Source organism: Dryobates pubescens, chromosome Z (genome assembly GCF_014839835.1).
Source record: "Dryobates pubescens isolate bDryPub1 chromosome Z, bDryPub1.pri, whole genome shotgun sequence".
Taxonomy (NCBI): Eukaryota; Metazoa; Chordata; class Aves; order Piciformes; family Picidae; genus Dryobates; species Dryobates pubescens.
The window spans coordinates 120,863,344-120,883,162 of NC_071657.1; the positions used below are offsets into that span (position 1 = coordinate 120,863,344).

General features: G+C 55.8%; 1 protein-coding gene across 7 annotated transcripts in view; it reads left to right on the forward strand.

Annotated features, from left to right (window-relative positions):
• The window catches only part of SBF1 (SET binding factor 1), a 74,725-nt gene that overhangs the window by 16,221 nt on the left and 38,685 nt on the right, over positions 1-19,819 (forward strand). For all 7 annotated transcript variants that reach the window (XM_054177920.1, XM_054177922.1, XM_054177923.1 and 4 more), the window contains exons 2-5: positions 6,425-6,510; positions 12,136-12,273; positions 13,244-13,378; positions 15,889-15,999. In XM_054177920.1, coding sequence (XP_054033895.1) covers positions 6,425-6,510; positions 12,136-12,273; positions 13,244-13,378; positions 15,889-15,999 — 470 coding nt within the window. The remainder of the gene's footprint in view (positions 1-6,424; positions 6,511-12,135; positions 12,274-13,243; positions 13,379-15,888; positions 16,000-19,819) is intronic.

Here is a 19,819-nt window from a genome sequence, read left to right on the forward strand (position 1 = left end):
TCTGAGAGCACTCCAAAGCCATGCTGAAGTTGAGGACCATCTGGGGTGAGCTACTCAACCATTTCCATCTCTGAAATGATCTCTCTGCTCTCCTCTGGAAGAGCTGGAGAACCCTCAGGGTTGTCACCTCTGGAAGCTGTTGGTGAAGGAAGGCTGGAGAACCTCTTGCTTGTGTGTTGAGAGCTCCCATGCTTTGTGTTTCCCTCAGGTTTGGGGGTGTGGAAGCCATGGCAGATCCTGCAGGGGGGCTGAGGTTTGGACTGTGTTGCTTGGAGGAGTGTCTTCTGTATTGTCAGGGACCTGAGAATGGAGCTTCTGGCTCCACAGAGAAGGTCCAGCTTCTGGAATCATCCAACCATGGAATCATTTTGGTTGGAAGAGACCTTTAAGGTCATGGAACCCAACCATTAACTCAGCATTGCCAAGAGCTGCCAGAAGGTGGAGAAGCTGCTGCAGGGATGGGTTCCATGTTGGTCAACCTCTGTGGTGTCCCTGGAGTGGGAGCAGCAGCTGTGGTGATGCTTGTTCTACAGCTGCAGTGAAGCTGGGGAAGGGTCTGGAGAACTTGTGAGGAGCAGTTGCAGGACCTGGGAGTGTTTAGCCTGGAGAAAAGGAGGCTGAGGGGAGACCTTCTGGCTCTCTGTAGCTCCCTGAAAGGAGCTTGGGCGTCAAGGTCTACTCCCAAGTGACAGGAGAAGAGGAAACAGCCTCAAATTGCCCCAGGGGAGGTTGAGGTTGGACATGAGGAACAATTTCTGCCCCTTGAGAGTTGTCCAGGCCTGGCCCAGGCTGTGCAGGGCAGTGGTGGAGTCCCCATGCCTGGAGGGGTTTTGAAGCCCTGGAGACATGGTGCAGAGGGCCACGGTTTGGTGGTGCCCTGGCAGTGCTGGGTTGGTGGTTGGCTTCCATGAGCTCTAAGGTCTCTTCCAACCAGAACAATCCCATGGTTCCATGCATTGTGAACTGCAGCTGGGTGAAGTTCCTAGGGCAGGTGGACACCTCTGCAGGAGATGGGAACCATCCTGGCAGTGTGGCTGTGGTGGGGTTGAGGAGATGGAATCCTGGCTCAGTCTTTTTCCAGGACATTCACTCCAAGCTCCTCCTGTTCCATCACTGAGGGAACACAGAGAGGGAGGGCAGCAGCATTCCACTTGACCACTGTGACCCCACTGACCGGAGAAGAGACTGTTCTAGGAGACCATCCCCAGTGCTTGCCCAAGAGTTGAGGTCATCTGCTGGGGTCGTGTCAGCTGAGTGTTGACTTGTGGCTTATTTAGAGTTTCCTGCCTGATGATAACATCTCCTGAACTTCCAAATATAGCATCAGGCCAACTGGGGCCATCCCAGCAGCGACCAGGTGTCACCTCCAGCCCTGCTGGCAGGGAGGCAGGAAGGAAGAGGTCAGGAGAAAATGCTGAGATAAGGTCCATGCTCCCAGGCACACATGGAACAAAACTAGAAATGGGTAGGTTCAGATTGGATGTTAGGGAGAAGTTCTTCCCCATGAGGGTGGTGAGACACTGGCACAGGTTGCCCAGGGAGGTGGGGGAAGCCTCATTCCTGGAGGTTTTTAAGGCCAGGCTGGATGTGGCTGTGAGCAGCCTGATTTAGTGTGGAGTCCCTGCCCATGGCAGGGGGGTTGGAACTGGATGATCCTTGAGGTCCCTTCCAACCCTAACAATTCTGTGATGGGACACAGCCAACCAGGGCCTTGGGTGCTGCTGGGGTTGATGGTGGGAAATTGGAAGGCGAGGAGGAGGACACCTAAAGGTGAAATGGGCCAAGTGGGTTTGAGGTGGCTGAAGTTGATCAGGATGGACATAGCTTGTGGACCACTAAATAGCATGGCTTGAAGAAAAGCCAGGTGAGAGGCTTCCTCATGATCTGAACAGCTCTTGGAGTGGTTGTGATGGTTGGGTTGAGGGCAGTCTAGGGCTGGGAAGCTGCTGAGGGGCCTGAAGCATCTCTGTGAGGAGGAAAGGCTGAGAGCCCCAGGGCTGCTGAGCCTAGAGAAGAGCAGCCTGAGCGGGAATCTGCTCAATGCTCCGCAAGAGCTGAAGGGTGAAGGTCATAAAGATGTGGCCAGACTCATGTCAGTGGTGCCCAGGGACAGGACAAGGGGCAATGGGCACAGACTGAAACCCAGGAGGTTCCATCAGGAGCAACTTGTTGGCTTTGAGGGTGGTGGAGCCCTGGAGCAGGCTGCCCAGAGAGGTTGTGGAGTCTCCTTGTCTGGAGAGCTTCCAACCCCACCTGGCCATTGTGACTCTGGGCAAGCTGCTATGGGTGACCCTGCTTAAGCAGGTGGGGTGGACTGGATCATCTCCAGAGGTCTCTTCCCACTCCCACCACTATGCTGGGATTGTCTGTGGTCTTGTATCTTGCAACCAAGACAGTGTGAGTGAAGACTGGTTTGGGTTGAAGGCACCTTCAAAGGTCATCTACAGTCAGCAGGGACATCTGCAGGTAGAACAGGTTGCTCAGCGCCCCCAGCAACCTGAGCTGGGGATGGGGCACCTCCCACCTCCCTGGGCAGCCTCGGCCAGGGTCTCACCACCATGGAGCAAACCATCATGGAAGGCCCTCACCAAGAGCAGGCTGTTGGAGATCTGTGATGCCAACCCATCTGGAAGGACTTCTGTTGTCTGTGAAGCTGCAACCACATTGGTTGTGCTCAGAGGAGGAAGATCTGACTCAACAGGCTTGAGCAGGAGTGCCTGGGACCTGTCCATGGGGGCGAGTTAGTCAACTTGACTCTATTTTTGGGCAACCTGACTCTTATTTTTGGGCAACCTGGCACTATTTTGGTCAGCTTGGTTGCCTTGAGTCTTTTATTTTCGGCCCTGACCTTTCCATTTTGGTCCTCAAACTGTAAGTGGCATCTTCTCTGTTGCTGCCTTCTGCTAAATCCAGCTGTGGTTGGCTGGTGATGAGCAGAGTGGTGGGAAGAGGTCCTGGCTGCTCAAAATAGTCCTTGAGTGGTTCATGCTTGCTCCTGGTGAGGTTCTTCCTGTTCCTTCACTCCATCAGCAGTCCCAGGGCTGATGCAGGAGGGAGACTGGTGGCCCTTGTGTGGGGGAAAGTAAGGCACCAGTTTGAGGGACCAGAGATGTGGTCACCCCCTGGAATGATCTAGGAACCTGCTCAGGAGGTCTGACAGGGACCCAGATGGTCCCACCTCTCTGGTGCTGCTGGTCCTTGGCCTGTGGTGTGGGCAAAATGGTGGAATCACAATGGTTTAGGTTGGGAGGCACCAGAATGAACCTTCTCCAGATCTCTCAAACTCCAGCTTGATCCACTGGAGCAGGGCTTCGGGGCTGAAGGATGTGGCCAATGCTGAGGTGCACGTCCAGCCTGGCAGGGTGCTATGGTTGGAGCTTGTCCAGAGAGGGAAACAAGGCTGGTGAGAAGGGTCTGGAGAACCTGCAGTAAACTGAACATGAATCACTGAGTGGGGAATAGAATGAAGCTGGAGGTGGGGAGATTCAGGCTGGACGTGAGGAAGAAGTTCTTCACCATGAGAGTGGTGAAGCCCTGGAATAGGTTGTCCAGGGAGGTGGTTGAGGCCCCATCCCTGGTGGTATTTAAGACCAAGCTGGATGAGGCTCTGGCCAGCCTGATCCAATGTGAGGTGTCGCTGTCCATGTCAGAGGGGTTGGAACTATATGATCCTTGTGGTCGGTGTTCAAAAGGGGATTGGATGTGGCACTTGGTGCCATGGTCTAGTCATGAGGTCTGTGGACAGGTTGGACTCGATGATCTTTGAGGTCTCTTCCAACCTTAGTGATGCTGTGATACTGTGATAACAAGGAGACAGCTGGTAAGGTCACATCTTGAGTCCTGGGCTCAGTTTCAGGCCCCTCACTCCAAGAAGGACATTGAGGTGCTGGAGCAGGTCCAGAGAAGGACAAAGAAGCTGGTGAAGGGTCTGGAGAAATTGTGATGAACAGCTGAGGGCCCTGGGGTTGTTCAGCCTGGAGAAAAGGAGGCTGAGCTGGAGGTAGAGCAGGTTTCTGCTGGTCTTGGTGTGGCTGGAAGTTCTCCAGCTGTGGGCCAGGCTCCAGGTGCTGGAGGCCACGTGGAAGCAGAAGCTGAAAGTAAAACCAAGCTGTGATGTCATTCTTCTGGGAAAGCATCAAGTGAAGCTTACAAGCAGTGGCCTCAATATCTGCTGCTCCTGTGACCTCTTGGGTGTCACACAAGGAAGGAAGCTTGGGCTTGGGTTTGAGAAGAGACCTGCCACACCTTCTGCTTGTCCTGTTACCTTCAGATGGCCGTGAGGGGGTGGTGAGATGCTCCTGAGGTGCTCCTCAGATGTTTTCTCTTTTCCTTCACCATTTTCCCTGTGGGGTGTGTGTCTCAGTCCAGAGAGGGCAGGAGGCTCAGTTCTTTTGAACATTCCCCTGCTAGGAAATTAGAGGCACAAAAGAGGCCAAAGTAGCAGCAGCCCTGAGGCTATTTATTGACAGAATAAAGTGGATGGAACAGCAGAAGGCAGAGAGAGAGGGGAAAAATATATAGAGAGGGAGAAGATGGAGAGAGAAGTGGAGAGGAAGTAGATTACCATATCCCCCACACTCCTCAAGACAGTTTGGATCTGTGGAGGAAGGCTGCTGCAGCTTTGGCCTGGAGGAGGTGTTGGGTCTGTGGAGGAGACGTTGGGCCTGTGGATGAAGGCTGCTGCAGCTTTGGCCTGGAGGAGGTGTTGGGCCTCTGGAGGAGATGTTGGGTCTGTGGAGGAAGGCTGCTGCAGCTTTGGCCTGGAGGAGGTGTTGGGCCTGTGGAGGAGATGTTGGGTCTGTGGAGGAAGGCTGCTGCAGCTTTGGCCTGGAGGAGGTGTTGGGCCTCTGGAGGAGATGTTGGGTCTGTGGAGGAAGGCTGCTGCAGCTTTGGCCTGGAGGAGGTGTTGGACCTGTGGAGGAGATGTTGGGTCTGTGGAGGAAGGCTGCTGCAGCTTTGGCCTGGAGGAGGTGTTGGGTCTGTGGAGGAGATGTTGGGTCTGTGGAGGAAGGCTGCTGCAGCTTTGGTGTGGAGGAGATGTTGGGTCTGTGGAGGAAGGCTGCTGCAGCTTTGGTGTGGAGGAGATGTTGGGTCTGTGGAGGAAGGCTGCTGCAGCTTTGGTGTGGAGGAGATGTTGGGTCTGTGGAGGAAGGCTGCTGCAGCTTTGGTGTGGAGGAGATGTTGGGTCTGTGGAGGAAGGCTGCTGCAGCTTTGGTGTGGAGGAGATGTTGGGTCTGTGGAGGAAGGCTGCTGCAGCTTTGGTGTGGAGGAGATGTTGGGTCTGTGGAGGAAGGCTGCTGCAGCTTTGGTGTGGAGGAGATGTTGGGTCTGTGGAGGAAGGCTGCTGCAGCTTTGGCCTGGAGGAGACGTTGGGTCTGTGGAGGAAGGCTGCTGCAGCTTTGGCTCCTGGTCTGCTGCCTCCAGGCTACATGGTGATGTCTTTTCTCCTGAGTCTGTCCTTTCCTCTCAGGGTGGCATTGCCCAGGTCTTTTCCTTCTCTCCAGCCAGTAGTTGCTCAGGTGTTTTATAGTTTTTCAGTCCTTAGGTATGTGTCCAGGTATTGTCCCCCAGGAACTCTTCCTTTGTACTCCTTGTGTTTGTACAGGGCTCAGGAGGAAGGGGGGGGCTCCGCCGCCTCCTTCTCCATGTACCTGCCCACACACAGAATACACATCAGGGGCCAGGTGGTGAATCCATTGTCCTCTCACCATCCTCCCTTTCTGGGGTACCTGATGGGTGGAGATGATCTTGTCTTATGCACATTCCAGAGAGTATCGTTAGCAGTGGCTAAAGAGAAGAGAAGGATCTGAGGTGACCTAATTGTGGCCTTCCAGTATCTGAAGGGGGCTACAAGAAGGCTGGGGAGGGACTTCTCAGGATCTCAGGTAGTGACAGGGCTAGGGGGAATGGAATGAAGCTGGAGGTGGGGAGATTCAGACTGGGCATGACGAGGAAGTTCTTCACCATGAGAGTGGTGAAGCCCTGGAATGGGTTGTCCAGGGAGGTGGTTGAGGCCCCATCCCTGGAGGTGTTTAAGACCAGGCTGGATGAGGCTCTGGCCTCATCTAGTGTGGGGTGTCCCTGCCCATGGCAGGGGGGTTGGAACTAGATGATCCTTGTGGTCCCTTCCAACCCTGACTGATCCTATGATCTGCCCATTATGTCCAGGGCAGCTGCAGCCTGGTGAGCAGTCTTTCTCCTTTGCTGGGGCACATCTCAGTTCATGATACCATCACAAGGTGATTTGCATCCAGGATTTGTAGACAGGATCCCTACAGGGTGTCTGGAAGGTGCATTTTTGGCGCTGCCTATGTCCCTGGGAGGGGCTGGCAGAGTACTGGAGCCATCCTGGTGTCAGTGGAGGTTGAGGTGTGGTGGAGCTGTTGGCCAGGTCCCTCCTCTGACCCCTCTCATCTCTCTGCAGGGAGCGGGGATGGCCAGGGACAGATCCTGCAGCGCTTCCCGGAGAAGGACTGGGAGGACAACCCCTTTCCACAGGGCATTGAGCTGGTAAGTGGGCTGCCCCTTGCCATGGGGACACCAGGGAGGTGGCACCACCACCTGGGCTTGGTGACACCATGGCACTGTGGGGTCTGACCAGGGGCCATGATGCCAGAGGCTTTCCACCTGTCCTTCAATGCTCTGGAGAACCATGGGACCCAGTGTGGCCACCTCCCAGCAGAGCTGGCCTAGGGCTGGTTCTTCTCCTGGTCACTTTGGTCCCCATCCTTGTCCTCCAGGATGAGCTGTCTGGGGTCTCATAATCCCAGCTTGGAAGGAACTCAAGGATCATCTGGTCCACGGTTTCATGGCCAAAGACTGCTCTAGACAAGCTGGCCCAGCCCCTGTCCCAGCTGACCCTTGATCCTTTAGATGTTGGGTCACAGGCAACCCCAGCATGGTGGGGTGAGATGGGACCTCTGGAGGTGATGCAGTCCCCAGGAGGGTCAGCCACAGCAGGTTGCCCAGGTCCCCAGTGTCCAGGTGGGTTTGGAAGCTCTGCAGAGAAGGAGACTCCACAGCCTCTCTGGGTAGCCTGCTCCAGGGCTCCTCCACCCTCAAAGCCAAGATGCTTCTCCTCATGATCAAATGGAACCTCTGATGGTGAGAAGGTCTCTCCTAAGCCTTCTTTTCTCCAAGCTGAACAAACCCACTTCTGTCAGCTTTGGATCCCAACCCTTGGATATCTTTGTGGTCCTTATCTGGGCCTTCTCCAGCCTTGTCCACATCTTTGGCTGCTGGAACCCTTCCTGGAAGAGCCACACGGATGCAACCTCAGTAGAAATAGCTCCACCATGACGAAGAGCCGGACTTGGACCTCTCCCAAGTGCTCCCTGGGGCAGGTCTGGGTGTGCTCTGTTTGCATCCACCCAGCCAGGAGGTTCCTGGGCTCTTGGGTCCCTACTCCACCCCTCTGGACACATCCGCCTGCTGCTGGGAAGCCTTTGAGGTTGGGCTCCTTGCTGGGTCAAACCCAAGAAGGACCACACCCAAGCTCCTCAGGCTCTGGGTGGCTTCTTCCCAAACCAGCTTTTAACTAGTTGTGGCCAAGAGAATTGTCCTCCCCCAGGTGGAAGTTCTCAAACCCTTCCCTGCTGCTCTGAAGGAGCTGAGTTGACGCTCCACTGGCAGACAAGTTGGGTGGGTTGGGCTGCTGGTTGTCCATGTCTCTTTGTCACCACTCAACTGAGCTCTCTCCTGAGGTGCTCTCCTCCTGAATTTCTTCCTAGCTGATAGGACAAGAAACCACACCTGGAATCCTGGGTTTTGGGCTCCTCACTCCCAAGAATATTGAGGGGCTGGAACAGGTCCAGTAAAGGGACACAAAGTTGGGGAAGGGTCTGGAGAACTTGTGAGGAGCAGCTGAGGGACCTGGGACTGTTGAGCCTGCAGAAAAGGAGGCTGAAGGGAGACCTTCTGGCTCTCTACAACTCCTGAAAGGAGCTTGGAAGCCAGGTGGGCATCAGGGTCTTCTAAGTGATGAGAGAAGAGGAAATGGCTTCAGGTTGCCCTAGGGGAAGTTCAAGAACAATTTCTGCCCCTTGAGAGTTGTCCAAGATGTCCAGGACAGTGGTGGAGTCCCCAAACCTGGGGGGATTTCAGAGCTGTGGAGATGTGGTGCTGAGGGCCCTGGTTTGGTGGTGCCTTGGCAGTCAGCTGTTGGACTCCATGATCTTGAAGGTCTCTTCCAACCAAACCCATTCTGTGATTCCATGACTACAAAAGGAAGACATGGACCTGTTTGAGCAGGTCCAGAGGAGGTCACAGAGATGATCTAAGGGCTGGAAGCCCTCTGCTGTGAGGTCAGGCTGAAAGGGTTGGGGTTGTTCAGCCTGGAAAAGAGAAGGCTCCAGGGAGACCTTCTGATGGCCTTCCAGTGCTTAAAGAAAGCAAGGGACAGACTTTTGAGCATGATGTGTTGGGACAGGACAAAGGTTGATGGCTTGAACTCAGTGAGGAGATTCAGACTGCAGAGAAGGTACTCTCCACCACGAGGGTGGTGGGCCCCTTGCCCAGGTTGCCCAGAGAGGTGGGAGCTGCTCCATCCCTGGAACCATTCCAGGTCAGGTTCTTTGGGGCTCTGAGCAGCCTGCTCCAGTTGCAGATGTCCCTGCTGACCGCAGAGGGGTTGGATTGGATGAACTTTGAAGGTCCCTTCCAAGCCAACCTATCCTTGATTCCACAATTCCATGCCCCAGCTACCCCTAATCCAGCCACCCTGGGCGTGAGGGCTGCTGTAGAAGCCATCCGCGGCCCGGGAGGGGAGGCCGCTGCAGGAGGAGCCCGGCTGACATCCTGTCTCCTTCCCCCAACCCCAGATGTTTGTTTTTGGAGTCACTCTAGGGCAGAAGCTACAAATTCCAGCTCCCTGAAGCCACTACAAACCTTCCCCCCCCAAAAAAAAAAAACCAGGCAGGGAAAAAGCTGTTGAGTAGAAACATATTGACAGCTTCCATATCCCACCACAGTGGTCTTCAGCTGAAGCTGTCTTGATGTCAATCAGTTCTGCCTGAGAACTTGTGGGAAGGCTCAAAAAGCACCAGCAGGACCTCAGGGGCTTCCATTGTTTAAATTCCAGGGATGTTTTTGGTTGAAGCAGCAGGGGTTTGACCTTCAGGAGGTCACCAAAAAAAAATGCAGCTGTCCTCTTTATTTTTTGGGCCAGTTGCCAAAGTCCTGTGCAGCCAAACAGGAAACACCACCAGAAGAAGACCAAAACAAACAATGTCTCAAAACGGAGCTTTGATGAGCACGTGATGGGACGAGGAACCAGCTCAGTGGTGGCTCCAGCCAGTGCTCAGCCTGGTGGTCAGCCACACTGGATGGTGCCTACCTCCCACAGCTTGGTGGCCAAGCACCCAGGAGAAAGAGGAAGGGTGAGGGTGGTCATCAGAGGTGAGTCCAGCTCCACAAGATGGTTGCTTCTGGTTGGGTAAAAGGAGGACATTAACAGAGTGTTGGAGAAGAGGTCTTGTGAGGAACCATCTCAGGGCCCTGGGTTTGTTGAGCCTGGAGGAAAGGAGGTTGAGGGGAGACCTTCTGGCTCTGAGCAACCTGTTCTAGGTGCAGGTGACCATTGAAGGTCCATTCCAACCCAAACCAGGCTGAGCTAAACCAGGGTCTGTGGCCACCTCCACCCACTTGTTTGGACTGCCCACATTGCATGGCCTCATCCAGAGCTGGTGTCACCTCCATCCTGTGTAATGGTGCTGGAGAACTTCCATCTGACCTGTGGCTGTTGGAGGTTGGCCATAGGATACCCCATGTGGTGTTCCCAGCAAAGCTCTCAGGTCAGGATAACCCAGCAGGCAGGGGCTCTGCTGGCTCTTGGACATCAGGGAATCATGGGATGGGTTGGGTTGGGAGAGACCTTGAGGGTCATGGAGTCCAACCCTGAACCCAGCACTGCCAGGGCAACACCAGACCATGGCCTTCAGCACCACATCTCCATGGCTTTGAAACCCCTTCAGGTTTAGGGACTCCACCCCTGCCCTGAGCAGCCTGGGCCATGCCTGGACATCAGGGAGTTGTAGAGAGCCAGAAGGTCTCCTCTCAGTCTCCTTTTCTCCAGGCTCAACAACCTTATGTCCTTCAGCTGCTCCTCACAAGTTCTCCAGACCCTTTTCCAGACCCTTCCCCAGCTTTGTGTCCCTTTTCTGGACCTGCTTCAGCCCCTCCGGAGTGAGTGACCCAAAACTGACCCCAGGATTCCAGGTGTGGCCTCAGGATGGGGGACAGGAGGACAATCCCTGCCCTGCTCCTGCTGGCCACATTGTTGCTGATCCAGGCCAGGCTGCTGGTGGCCTTCTTGGCCACCTAGGCACTCCCTGGCTCATCTCCAGCTGCTGTCACCAGCCTTCACCAATTCCTTTTCCAGCCACGCTGCTCCCAGCCTGGAGCCTTCATGGGGTTGGTGTGACCCAAAAGCAGGACCTAGAAGTTGGCCTTGGTAATCCTCATCCTATTGGCCTTGACCATTGTGTCTGAGCCTGGTTTGAAGATGTCACTAGGGAGGAGACACCCTGGGAAGGTGTCGTAGTTTGGGCTGGGTGCCCTCCCTCCTAGGAGGACAGCAGAGTCAGGGCTCTGCACACCCATGGATCATGAGGTTGGCCATGGAGAGCAGCTGGAAAGCTTCAGCAGGTTGAAGCCAGCTCGGTTTGGAGCTGGGATTTCTCCAGCTGTGTGGTGTCCTCTCCTTCTGCCCTGCTGCCACCTTATTCTCATCCTTGGTTTTTGCTCAAGCTGCATCTTCAGAATGTGTAAGGTCCACCAGCCCCAGAAGGAGCCAAGTTCTCCTGCTGCTGGTGAGCTTCCCCTCAGAGCATTGGGACTTTTCCACCAGCCAGCTGCAGATGGTGAGGAAATGAAGACAAAAAATCCCTTGAGATGTGGAAACCTGGCAGGAGATCCTGTGGCCACCAGCTGGAATTACCCACCAAGCTCTTTGGAAAGTCCCCAGGAACCACCAGTAGAACCATGGGGTGGTTGGCACAGCCCAGGCTGGCGGTTTCCGGTGGAGCAGTGCCACCTCCTGGGGCACACACAGGTGCCAGATCCCAACCCCGCCCTGCCAGGACCTCACCCCGCTCCTTTCAGCGTGAAGGTTGCCCACCTGTGGCTTCCTTGCACCTTGAGGGGCTGCAGGAACCTCACAGGGCTTGGTGCCAACCAACTGCTCAAAGATGAGTGCAGGGTGGTGGAGGTGCTCAGCTCGACTCTGGTGTCCTGCCACCCTTCCTTCCAGCTTGGGTTTGTCCCCGTGGAGAAGAGAAGGTCTCTGCCCAGTTCTCCACCACTGGAGGGGCTGAAAGCTCTGGCAGTGCTGTCCCCTAGCCCAGGCCTTGGTGAGACATCTGTTCCCCTGTGTCCCCTGTGGGCGATTCTCCAACCTGGAGCTGCTTCAGACAGCAGGAACTTGGGGCATCATCACCCTAAACCATATCTGGTGAGCTTGGAGGCACCTCTGGAGGTCTGTACTGAAAGCCCTGCTGGAGCAGATTGTCCCAGGGTTTCACAGAGGGAGAGAGCAGTTGGAAGAGACCTCAAGGCTCATAGGAGATGCTCTCTCCTGCCAGGCCCCCTTTTCCAGAAGCTGATAAGCTGGTGGTGGTGTTTGGTGATGGTGGTGGTGTGTGGTGGGACCTGATTGTGATGGTGCTTGGTGGTGCTGGTTAGACCTGATTGTGATGGTGCTTGGTGGTGTGTGGTGGGACCTGCTTGTGATGGTGCTTGGTGGTGTGTGGTGGGACCTGATTGTGATGGTGCTTGGTGGTGTGTGGTGGGACCTGCTTGTGATGGTGCTTGGTGGTGTGTGGTGGGACCTGATTGTGACGGTGCTTGGTGCTGTGGATGGGACCTGATTGTGACGGTGCTTGGTGCTGTGGATGGGACCTGATTGTGATGGTGCTTGGTGCTGTGGTGGTACCTAGTGGTGCTGGTACTGCTGTTGGTACCTGCCTGTAGTGGTACCTGCTGAGGATGCCACTTGGTGCTGGTCCCTGGCGGTGGTAGCAGCCGGCGGTTTGCTCCCACAGCAGCCATCCCACCAAGCTGCTGCTGCTGCAGCTCCTGCATGGAGCCAGGGGCAGGTGGAGCTCTCTGACCCCCTGCCCTCCTTGTGCTGCCTTGCAGTTCTGCCAGCCCAGCGGCTGGCAGCTGTTCCCCGAGATGAACCCTCCCAGCTTCTTCGTGGCCGTGCTGACCGACATCAACTCCGAGCGCCACTACTGCGCCTGCTTCACCTTCTGGGAGCCCCTGGACACCACCCAGGTACCGCTGCTTGCCTTGGCTCGGCTTGGGAAGGGTCTTCCCAGCTTGCATTTGCAGCACTGGTGAGGAGATACCTGCCCACCTTCGGCTTTGGTTGTTGCTTCCTGCTCAGTCCGTGTCTGCCCTGGCCTAAAAGGTTTGGGAGAGGAAAGAGCAGCCTCTGGCACTGGGTCTCAGTGTTGGGGGGGTGGAAAGGGATCTCTGGAGCATATCCAGTCCAAGGTCCCTGCTAAGGAGAACCATGGGACCCAGTGTGGCCACCTCCCAGCAGAGCTGGCCTAGGGCTGGTTCTTCTCCTGGCCACTTTGGTCCCCATCCTTGTCCTCCAGGATGAGCTGTCTGGGGTCTCATAATCCCAGCTTGGAAGGAGCTCAAGGATCATCTGGTCCAAGGTTTCATGGCCAAAGCCTGCTCTAGACAAGCTGTCCCAGCCCCTGTCCCAGCTGACCCTTGAAAGTGTCCAGTGTTGGTGTCCACCACTTCCCTGGGGAGATCATTCCAGTGGGGTTTGATTGTCCTTGTGGTGACAAAGGTTCCTTCTGTGTCCAGGTGGAATCTTCTCAGGTGTCCCCATCACCCCTTGACTTTTCCAGGTGACTCCTGGTCCAAAAGGAGTCTGCAGCTTCTTTGGAGCCACCCTTTAGATGTTGGGTCACAGGCAACCCCAGCATGGTGGGGTGAGAAGGGACCTCTGGAGGTGATGCAGTCCCCAGGAGGGTCAGCCACAGCAGGTTGCCCAGGTCCCCAGTGTCCAGGTGGGTTTGGAAGCTCTGCAGAGAAGGAGACTCCAACAGCCTCTCTGGGTAGCCTGCTCCAGGGCTCCTCCACCCTCAAAGCCAGTGAGGTTCTCCTGATGGAACCTCCTCAGCAGCTTCCCAGCTTCCACTGGACTCTCTCCAGTAGCTCTCAGTCTCTCCACAGCTGGGGAGCCCAGACCTTTTGGTAACCCTGGGACCTGTTGTCTCCCCAGGCTCAAAGCCACCCTAGGAATGGTGAGGAGGAGGAGGAAGAAGAGGAACCATCATCTCCTGTTCAACCCACGCAGCTCTTTGCTCCCAAAAGCTTGGTGCTGGTGTCACGCTTGGACCATGCTGAGGTGTTCAGGGTAAGTCCAGAAGGTGCTGGGGCAGGAGGTTCAGGACCTCTGCAAAGGAAGAAGATGTAAAGAGCCTGGTGGTCTCCCCATAGTTCTCCTGGAGCTATATGAGGCTATTTCTGCTTGTCCCATCACTTGGGAGAAGACCTTGATGCCCACCTGGCTCCTCTGAGGAGTTGTAGAGAGCCAGGTCTCAGCCTCCTTTTCTCCAGGGTCAACAACCCCAGGTCTCTCAGCTGCCCCTCACAACTTCTCCAGACCCTTCCCCAGCTTTGTTACCCTTTCCTGGACCTGCTCCACCCCCTCAATGCCCTTCTTGGAGTGAAGGCCCCAAAACTGACTCTGGGATTCCAGGTGTGGCCTCACCCATGCCTGGTCCAGGGGGCCAATCCCTGCCCTGCTCCTGCTGGCCACACTATTACTGACCCAAGCCAGGATTCTGGTGGCCCCTAGTCCTCTTTCCTCAGCACCTTCTGGGTGCATCCAGAAGCTGTAGTGGCTGCCAGGTGGCACTGTGGGAGAGCAGCTTGGCCCAACCCACTCTTGGCATGGTGCTGGAGCTCCAGGAGCATGATCAGATTCTGCAGGTGGAACTCAGAGTGTTGGTTGCAGAACAGCCCCCCAAGGACACAAGCAGCTGGTGGCCTTGACCTGGATTGTTCCTAGGGCAGCAGCAAGGAACAGTCTCTTCCTGGGGACCTTGATCTCCATCATCCTTGGGTTCCTCAGAGCTGCTGCATTGTGTGGCTGGGAGAGGCTTGGGAGGGTGTGGGCTGGCAAGGTGACAATCTGGCTCCACCTCTGAGGTGTCCTCAGCTCCATTGCAGGGTGGGGCTCCTTCCTGCCAGAGGAGGAATCCCAACAGCATTCCCACTGCCTGGTGAAACCACAGAATGGTTTTGGTTGGAGAGCAAAGCTCATGGAGTCCAATCCTTACCTCAGCACTGCCAGGGCACCACCAAACCATGGCCCTCAGCACCACATCTCCACAGTTTTGAAACCTCTCCTGGGATGGGGACTCCCTGAGTAACCCTTGACAGCCCTTTCCATGAAGAACTTGTCCCTCATGTCCAACCTGAACCTCTCCTGGGGCAATTTGAGGCCATTTCCTCTTGTGCTGTCACTTAGGAGAAGACCTTGTTGCCCACCTGGCTTCAAGCTCCTTTCAGGGAGGTGTAGAGAGGCAGAAGGTCTCCCCTCAGCCTCCTTTTCTCCAGGCTCAACAGTCCCAGGTCCCTCAGCTGCTCCTCGCAAGTTCTCCTTCTCCTTTTCCAGACTCTTCACCGCCTTCCCTGACTTGTTTGGTTCCCACCCACACCTTCAGGTCCCTGATCTTCTTGCTCAGTTGCTTCCATTTTCCACCTGGGTGGTTTCTGAAGAACAAGGAGTCCGAAGAGCCCTCCAGCTTTGGTCTTTTGCTCCCTGGCTTCGTTCCCTCTTGGCTGGGACACAAACCCAGAAACGTCACTCTGTGTTCCAGAAGGTCTCTCAGTGTGGTGGCTCTGCAGCTGCCAGTGCCTCCAGCTCATGACCACCAAAACTCAGATCATGGCAGGGTATGACCTCCACCACCCTCAAAGACAACAAGCTTCTCCTGATGGAACCTCCTCCATTCCAGTTTGTGCCTGGTGGTCCTCATGACCACCGTGATGATGGTGAAAGCTCTCTGAAGCTCAAGGTCTGGAGCTCTTTGTCCTCTTGGTCACCACAGTGCTGGTGAGAGGTCTCTGCAGGCCAAGATTTGGAACTGTTGGGCCACTTGGTTACCATGTTGCTCCAGGAGCCTTCACCACATGCAGGAGCATGACCTTGCTCTTCACCCAGTTGGTCCAGCATGGGGTAGACCTGCAACCCTGTCTCCAAAGCTCCCTTGCTAGTGTTTTCTCCTTACTGGCTGTGGGGAAATGCTTTGAGGTTAAAAAAAGCCACCCAGAAGGTTCTTTGAGGAGAAATCCTTCCAAGTTCTCAAATCTTCTGTGAGTTGTGGACATGTGAGCACTGTCCCCACAGGCTCCTCCATGGTGGAGCTGAGATGGCTTCCCAAAGCAGATCAAGACCTGGAGATGTTCCTTGGCCAGCTCTTGGTGAAAAAGTGGTTCTCCTGGAGTGGAGTTTTTGAGAAGCTTGATGCACATCTGCCTCTTGGGGAGATGCTGGAGAGGTCCAGCTGTTCTCAGTCACCTCTGGAGAGGGGCTTTTGAACCTTCTCCATGCTGCTCCTGCTGAGCTCCAGCCCAGGGGCCATGTGTGGCAGGATCAGTGGTGGGGTGAGGAGGTGCTGCTGGCTGGAAGCAAGGTGAGCAAGGATGAAGGTCCCATCCCTGCCTCTCAGGACTTTGTGTGAGAGGTCTGAGGGAGAAGACTTCAAGCATGCACCCAGGAGTTGGTTGTCACAGGGCGTGCTTCTGGCTGGAGAGAAGCTCCTGTTGCTCCTCCATGTGATGTTCTCCAAACTGGAGCCTCCTCAGCTTGCTCCTTTTTGCCCTGGTTCTCAGTTGGTGCCCTCTTGTCCTCTCCAGAACAGCCTGGGCTTGATCTACACCATCTATGTGGACGGGATGAGCGTGGCCTTGGAGAGCATTGTGGGCAACCTCCTGACCTGCACCATCCCCATCACTGGAGGAGCTCAGGTGGGTCCCAGCCCCTTCCCTCCTTCCTCCCTATGCTTCTGTTTCCTCAGCAGATCCACCAGGAGCAGGGAGGACTTTTCCTCCTGCCTCTTCAGGAGCTCCACCAAAAGCAGGTCGGACTTTTGGAGCTCCACCAGGAGCAGGGTGGACTTTTCCTCCTGCTTCCTCACAGCTCCACCAGGAGCAGGGTAGACTTTTGGAGCTCCACCTTCCTCCTGCTTCCTCACAGTTCCACCAGAAGCAGGTTGGATATTTCTTCCTGCCTTTTCAGGAGCTCCACCAAGAGCAGGTTGGACTTTTCCTCCTGCTTCCTCAGCAGTGCATCAGAAGCAGAGTGGACTTTTGTTCCACTGGATCCTCTGCTGAGATGACCTGCATGAGACTGGTTGGTCTGGTGGGCAGGGTCTGGTTGGTGGAGCTGCCAGCTGAGGGCCTACTGCCACACAGAGGTGCTGGCAAGGTGCAGGTGGCACCTTCTCAAGTGCTTCAGAGCAGAACCCTCTGTGGCTTGGAGCTGCTTAACCCCTGAATGAGCTAAGATCTTGCTGCTTCGCTTGGCTGTGGCTTGCCTTGACCAGGCAGAGTGGTCTTGGCTCCTTGGCCCTTCAAGGAGGGACTTTGGGGTGGCTTGGCCACCAGTTGCTTTCTGTGGCCACTACCCATGGAGCTGTGCAAACAGTTGCCATGGTCTCTTGGTCATTGCTGTCTCGAGGAGGTCTTGTTCCTCCACTCAACCCTATCTGAAGAGCTGCTCCACAGCTGAGTGGCCATGGGGATGAGGCAGCTCTTGGGCTCCTGGCCAAACAAGGCCCAGATGAGGCTTGGAGCTCAGTGTTTGCCAGATGAGCAGCTTGGAGCTCTCCTCAATCCCCTGCCTTGGCTGGCTGCTCTGATGGACAGGGCTGAGGAGCAACAGCCTTGCTCATACCCAGAGCTGAAGCCATCACAGATGACCCTCCTGGTCCCCTCTGCCCAGAGCCATGTGTTCCTCCAGCAGAGCTTCTCCTGCTCCAGGAGGTCCCAGCTGGGCTCTGTCTGGCTCATGTTTGCAGCAGATGGGTAAGGAAGGGTTGATTGAAGCTGACCTGGAGATGACAGAAGAGGAGGGTGAGCCCAGCTGGACCTTCTGGCAGGAGGGGTTTGGGAGGTAGCAGCCCTGGAGCTCTTCTACCATGGCAACTCCTGGAACGTAGCCATGGACATGGAGTGGTCTCCTGCAGTGGCTTCAGCTTCAGCTGAGCCCCATGTCCCCCAGCCAGAAGCTGTTGAGCTCCCTCAGACCCAAGCAGAGGAACCTTGGTGAGGTCCCTGCTGACAGGAGAATCATGGATGGGTTGGGTTGGAAAGGACCTTCAAAGGTCACCTAGTCCAGCTCCCCTGCAGCCAGCAGGGACATCTGCAACTAGAGCAGGCTGCTCAGAGCCCCACACAACCTGACCTGGGATGGTTGCAGGGATGGAGCAGCTCCCACCTCTCTGGGCAACCTGGGCCAGGGTCTCACTACTCTCATGGTGAAGAACATCTCCCTTCTGTTCTAAATGTCCCTCTTTTGGTTCATACCATCACCCCTTGTCTTGTCCCAACAGCCTCTGCTCAAAAATCTGCCCCCTGCTTGCTTCTAAGTCCTGAAAGGCCACCAGAAGGTCTCCCTGGAGCCTTCTCTTCTCCAGGCTGAAGAACCCAAACTCTCAGCCTGTCCTCACCCAGAGGTGTGCTCCAGCCCTCCAGTGGAGAAGGACTCTCCCACCACTGCACCCCCAAGCCCCAAGGGGAGGCTGCTGCCTTCAACCCATGCATCTGTGGAGGCCTCTTGGGTGGCTGCTTTCTGCTGGTGGCCCTTGGGCTGCCTTGGTGGCCCACCATAGATGGGCTTGGTGCTTCCTTCAGTGCTGCAGAGCCTGGGAGTGGTGCTTGCAGGAGAGGGCTGGGTGCCAGCCACGCCTGAGTCCTCCAGTGGAAAAGGCAAGCTGCTGCCCACACCCTGCCAGGCCTCCCAGATCTGCTTGGGTGAGGGCCACAATGGTTCTGCAGATTCTGACTGGATCCAGCCACCTCCATCTGGTTCCTGCGTGGTGGTGACCTCTGGAGTCCCTGTGGCTCACCAAGCAGAGCTTTTTGGCACCGTCACCACCACCTCCCAGCTCCTGCAGGACTGATCTGGGCTGTGGGAACCTGTGGTGTGCTCCAGGGAGGACAATATTGGTGGCACCTCCCTTCCTCGGCTTTCCTCCTCCTGCTGCTGGGTCCCAATGCCCTCTCCAGTGCCTGTAGCCATTGCTTGTGCTCCATGTGTGTGTTGGGTGGCTTGTCCTCACCGTGAGCTCTGTTGCCTCCTTGGTCTTGGTTGGTGTCCCCCCCATTGTCCTGCTGTCCTTCTAACTGACCGTGCTGTCTCTGTCTGTCTCCACCTCAGCCTGACCTGGAGGACGAAGCAGCGGTATGCAAACCTCTCCTCTCCTCAACATGGGGTGGTTCCTCCTCACCTTCTCCCTCTAATTCTTCTTCAGGGCGGGTCACAGGTGGTGGCCTGGGGCAGGGCCACCCTTGGAGGGGTGTGTGTGGCACTGGTAGGCAGCAGGGAGTCAGGGAACCATGGCATCAAAGAGTGGCTTTCATTGGGAGGGGCCTTGAAGGTCATAGGAGCATCAAGGTTGGAAAAGACCTCAAGGATCATCAAGTCCAACCATCAACCCAAGGCCACCCTGCCCACCAAACCATGACCCTCAGCACCACATCTCCATGGCTTTCAAACCCTTCCAGGGATGGGGACTCCACCACTGCCCTGGGCAGCCTGGGCCAGGCCAAGGCCAACCCTCAAGGGGCAGAAATTATTCCTCATGTCCAACCTGAACGTCCCCTGAGGCAGCTTGAGGTCAGGACCATGCATGTGAGTGTTTGTTCCAGCAAGAGCTTTTCATCCCAGCTGTGAGAAGCTCTTCTAGAATCATAGGACAGAATCCTGGAATCATTTAGGTTGGAGAAGACCTTGAAGACCACTGACTCCAACCTTTAACCCAGCACTGCAAGGGCACCACCAAGCTGTGGCCTTCAGCACCATATCTCTATGGCTTTGAAACACCTCCAGGGATGGGGTCTCCAGGGAATATTTACCTGGCTTTAGGATGGAGGTTCCATGCTTGTGCTGGTGAAAATATGGTGGCCTGGTCTGGAAGACCAGGTCAGGGATGCTGACTGATGGCATGCAGAAGCAGTTTTCCATAGAATGATGGAATGGTTTGGGTTGAAGGGACCTTTCAAGGTCACCCAGTCCAACCCCCCTGGGGACATCTGCAACTAGAGCAGGTTGCTCAGAGCCCCAAACAACCTGACCTGAGATGGTTTCAGGGATGGGATATTCCTGATCCTGTTGGCATGGCTTGGGCTCCTGGGCTGAGTTGAGGAGGTGGGTTGATGGTGAGAGCACTGGTGCAGAGCTGAGGGTCCCCTGGAGACATGGAGAAGGAGGAGAAGGTGGTTCATAATCTGGATCAGCCATCTGGTTCTCCAACCCTTGTGGCCTGCAGGAGTGTGGGGACCTGTGGGGTTCTCTGTGCCAGTGGGAGCAAGCTTAGGTCTTGGAGAAGACCTGAGGCTGTGGCCAGCATGTCCATCCCCAGCCCTTCAACCAGAAACCATCAGAGTGCTGCTGCCTTGGCACATTGTCCTACAGGAGTGGCTGCAGAGCACCTGCTGGAGATGGCAGCGTTGAGGTGTTCCCTTCTTGTGCCAGGTCCTGGAGAGCCCTTGTGTGCTACATGCAGGTCTTGAGATCCACAGCCACCTTCTGCTAGTTGTTGAGGAGTTGGTTGTGCTGGCTGGA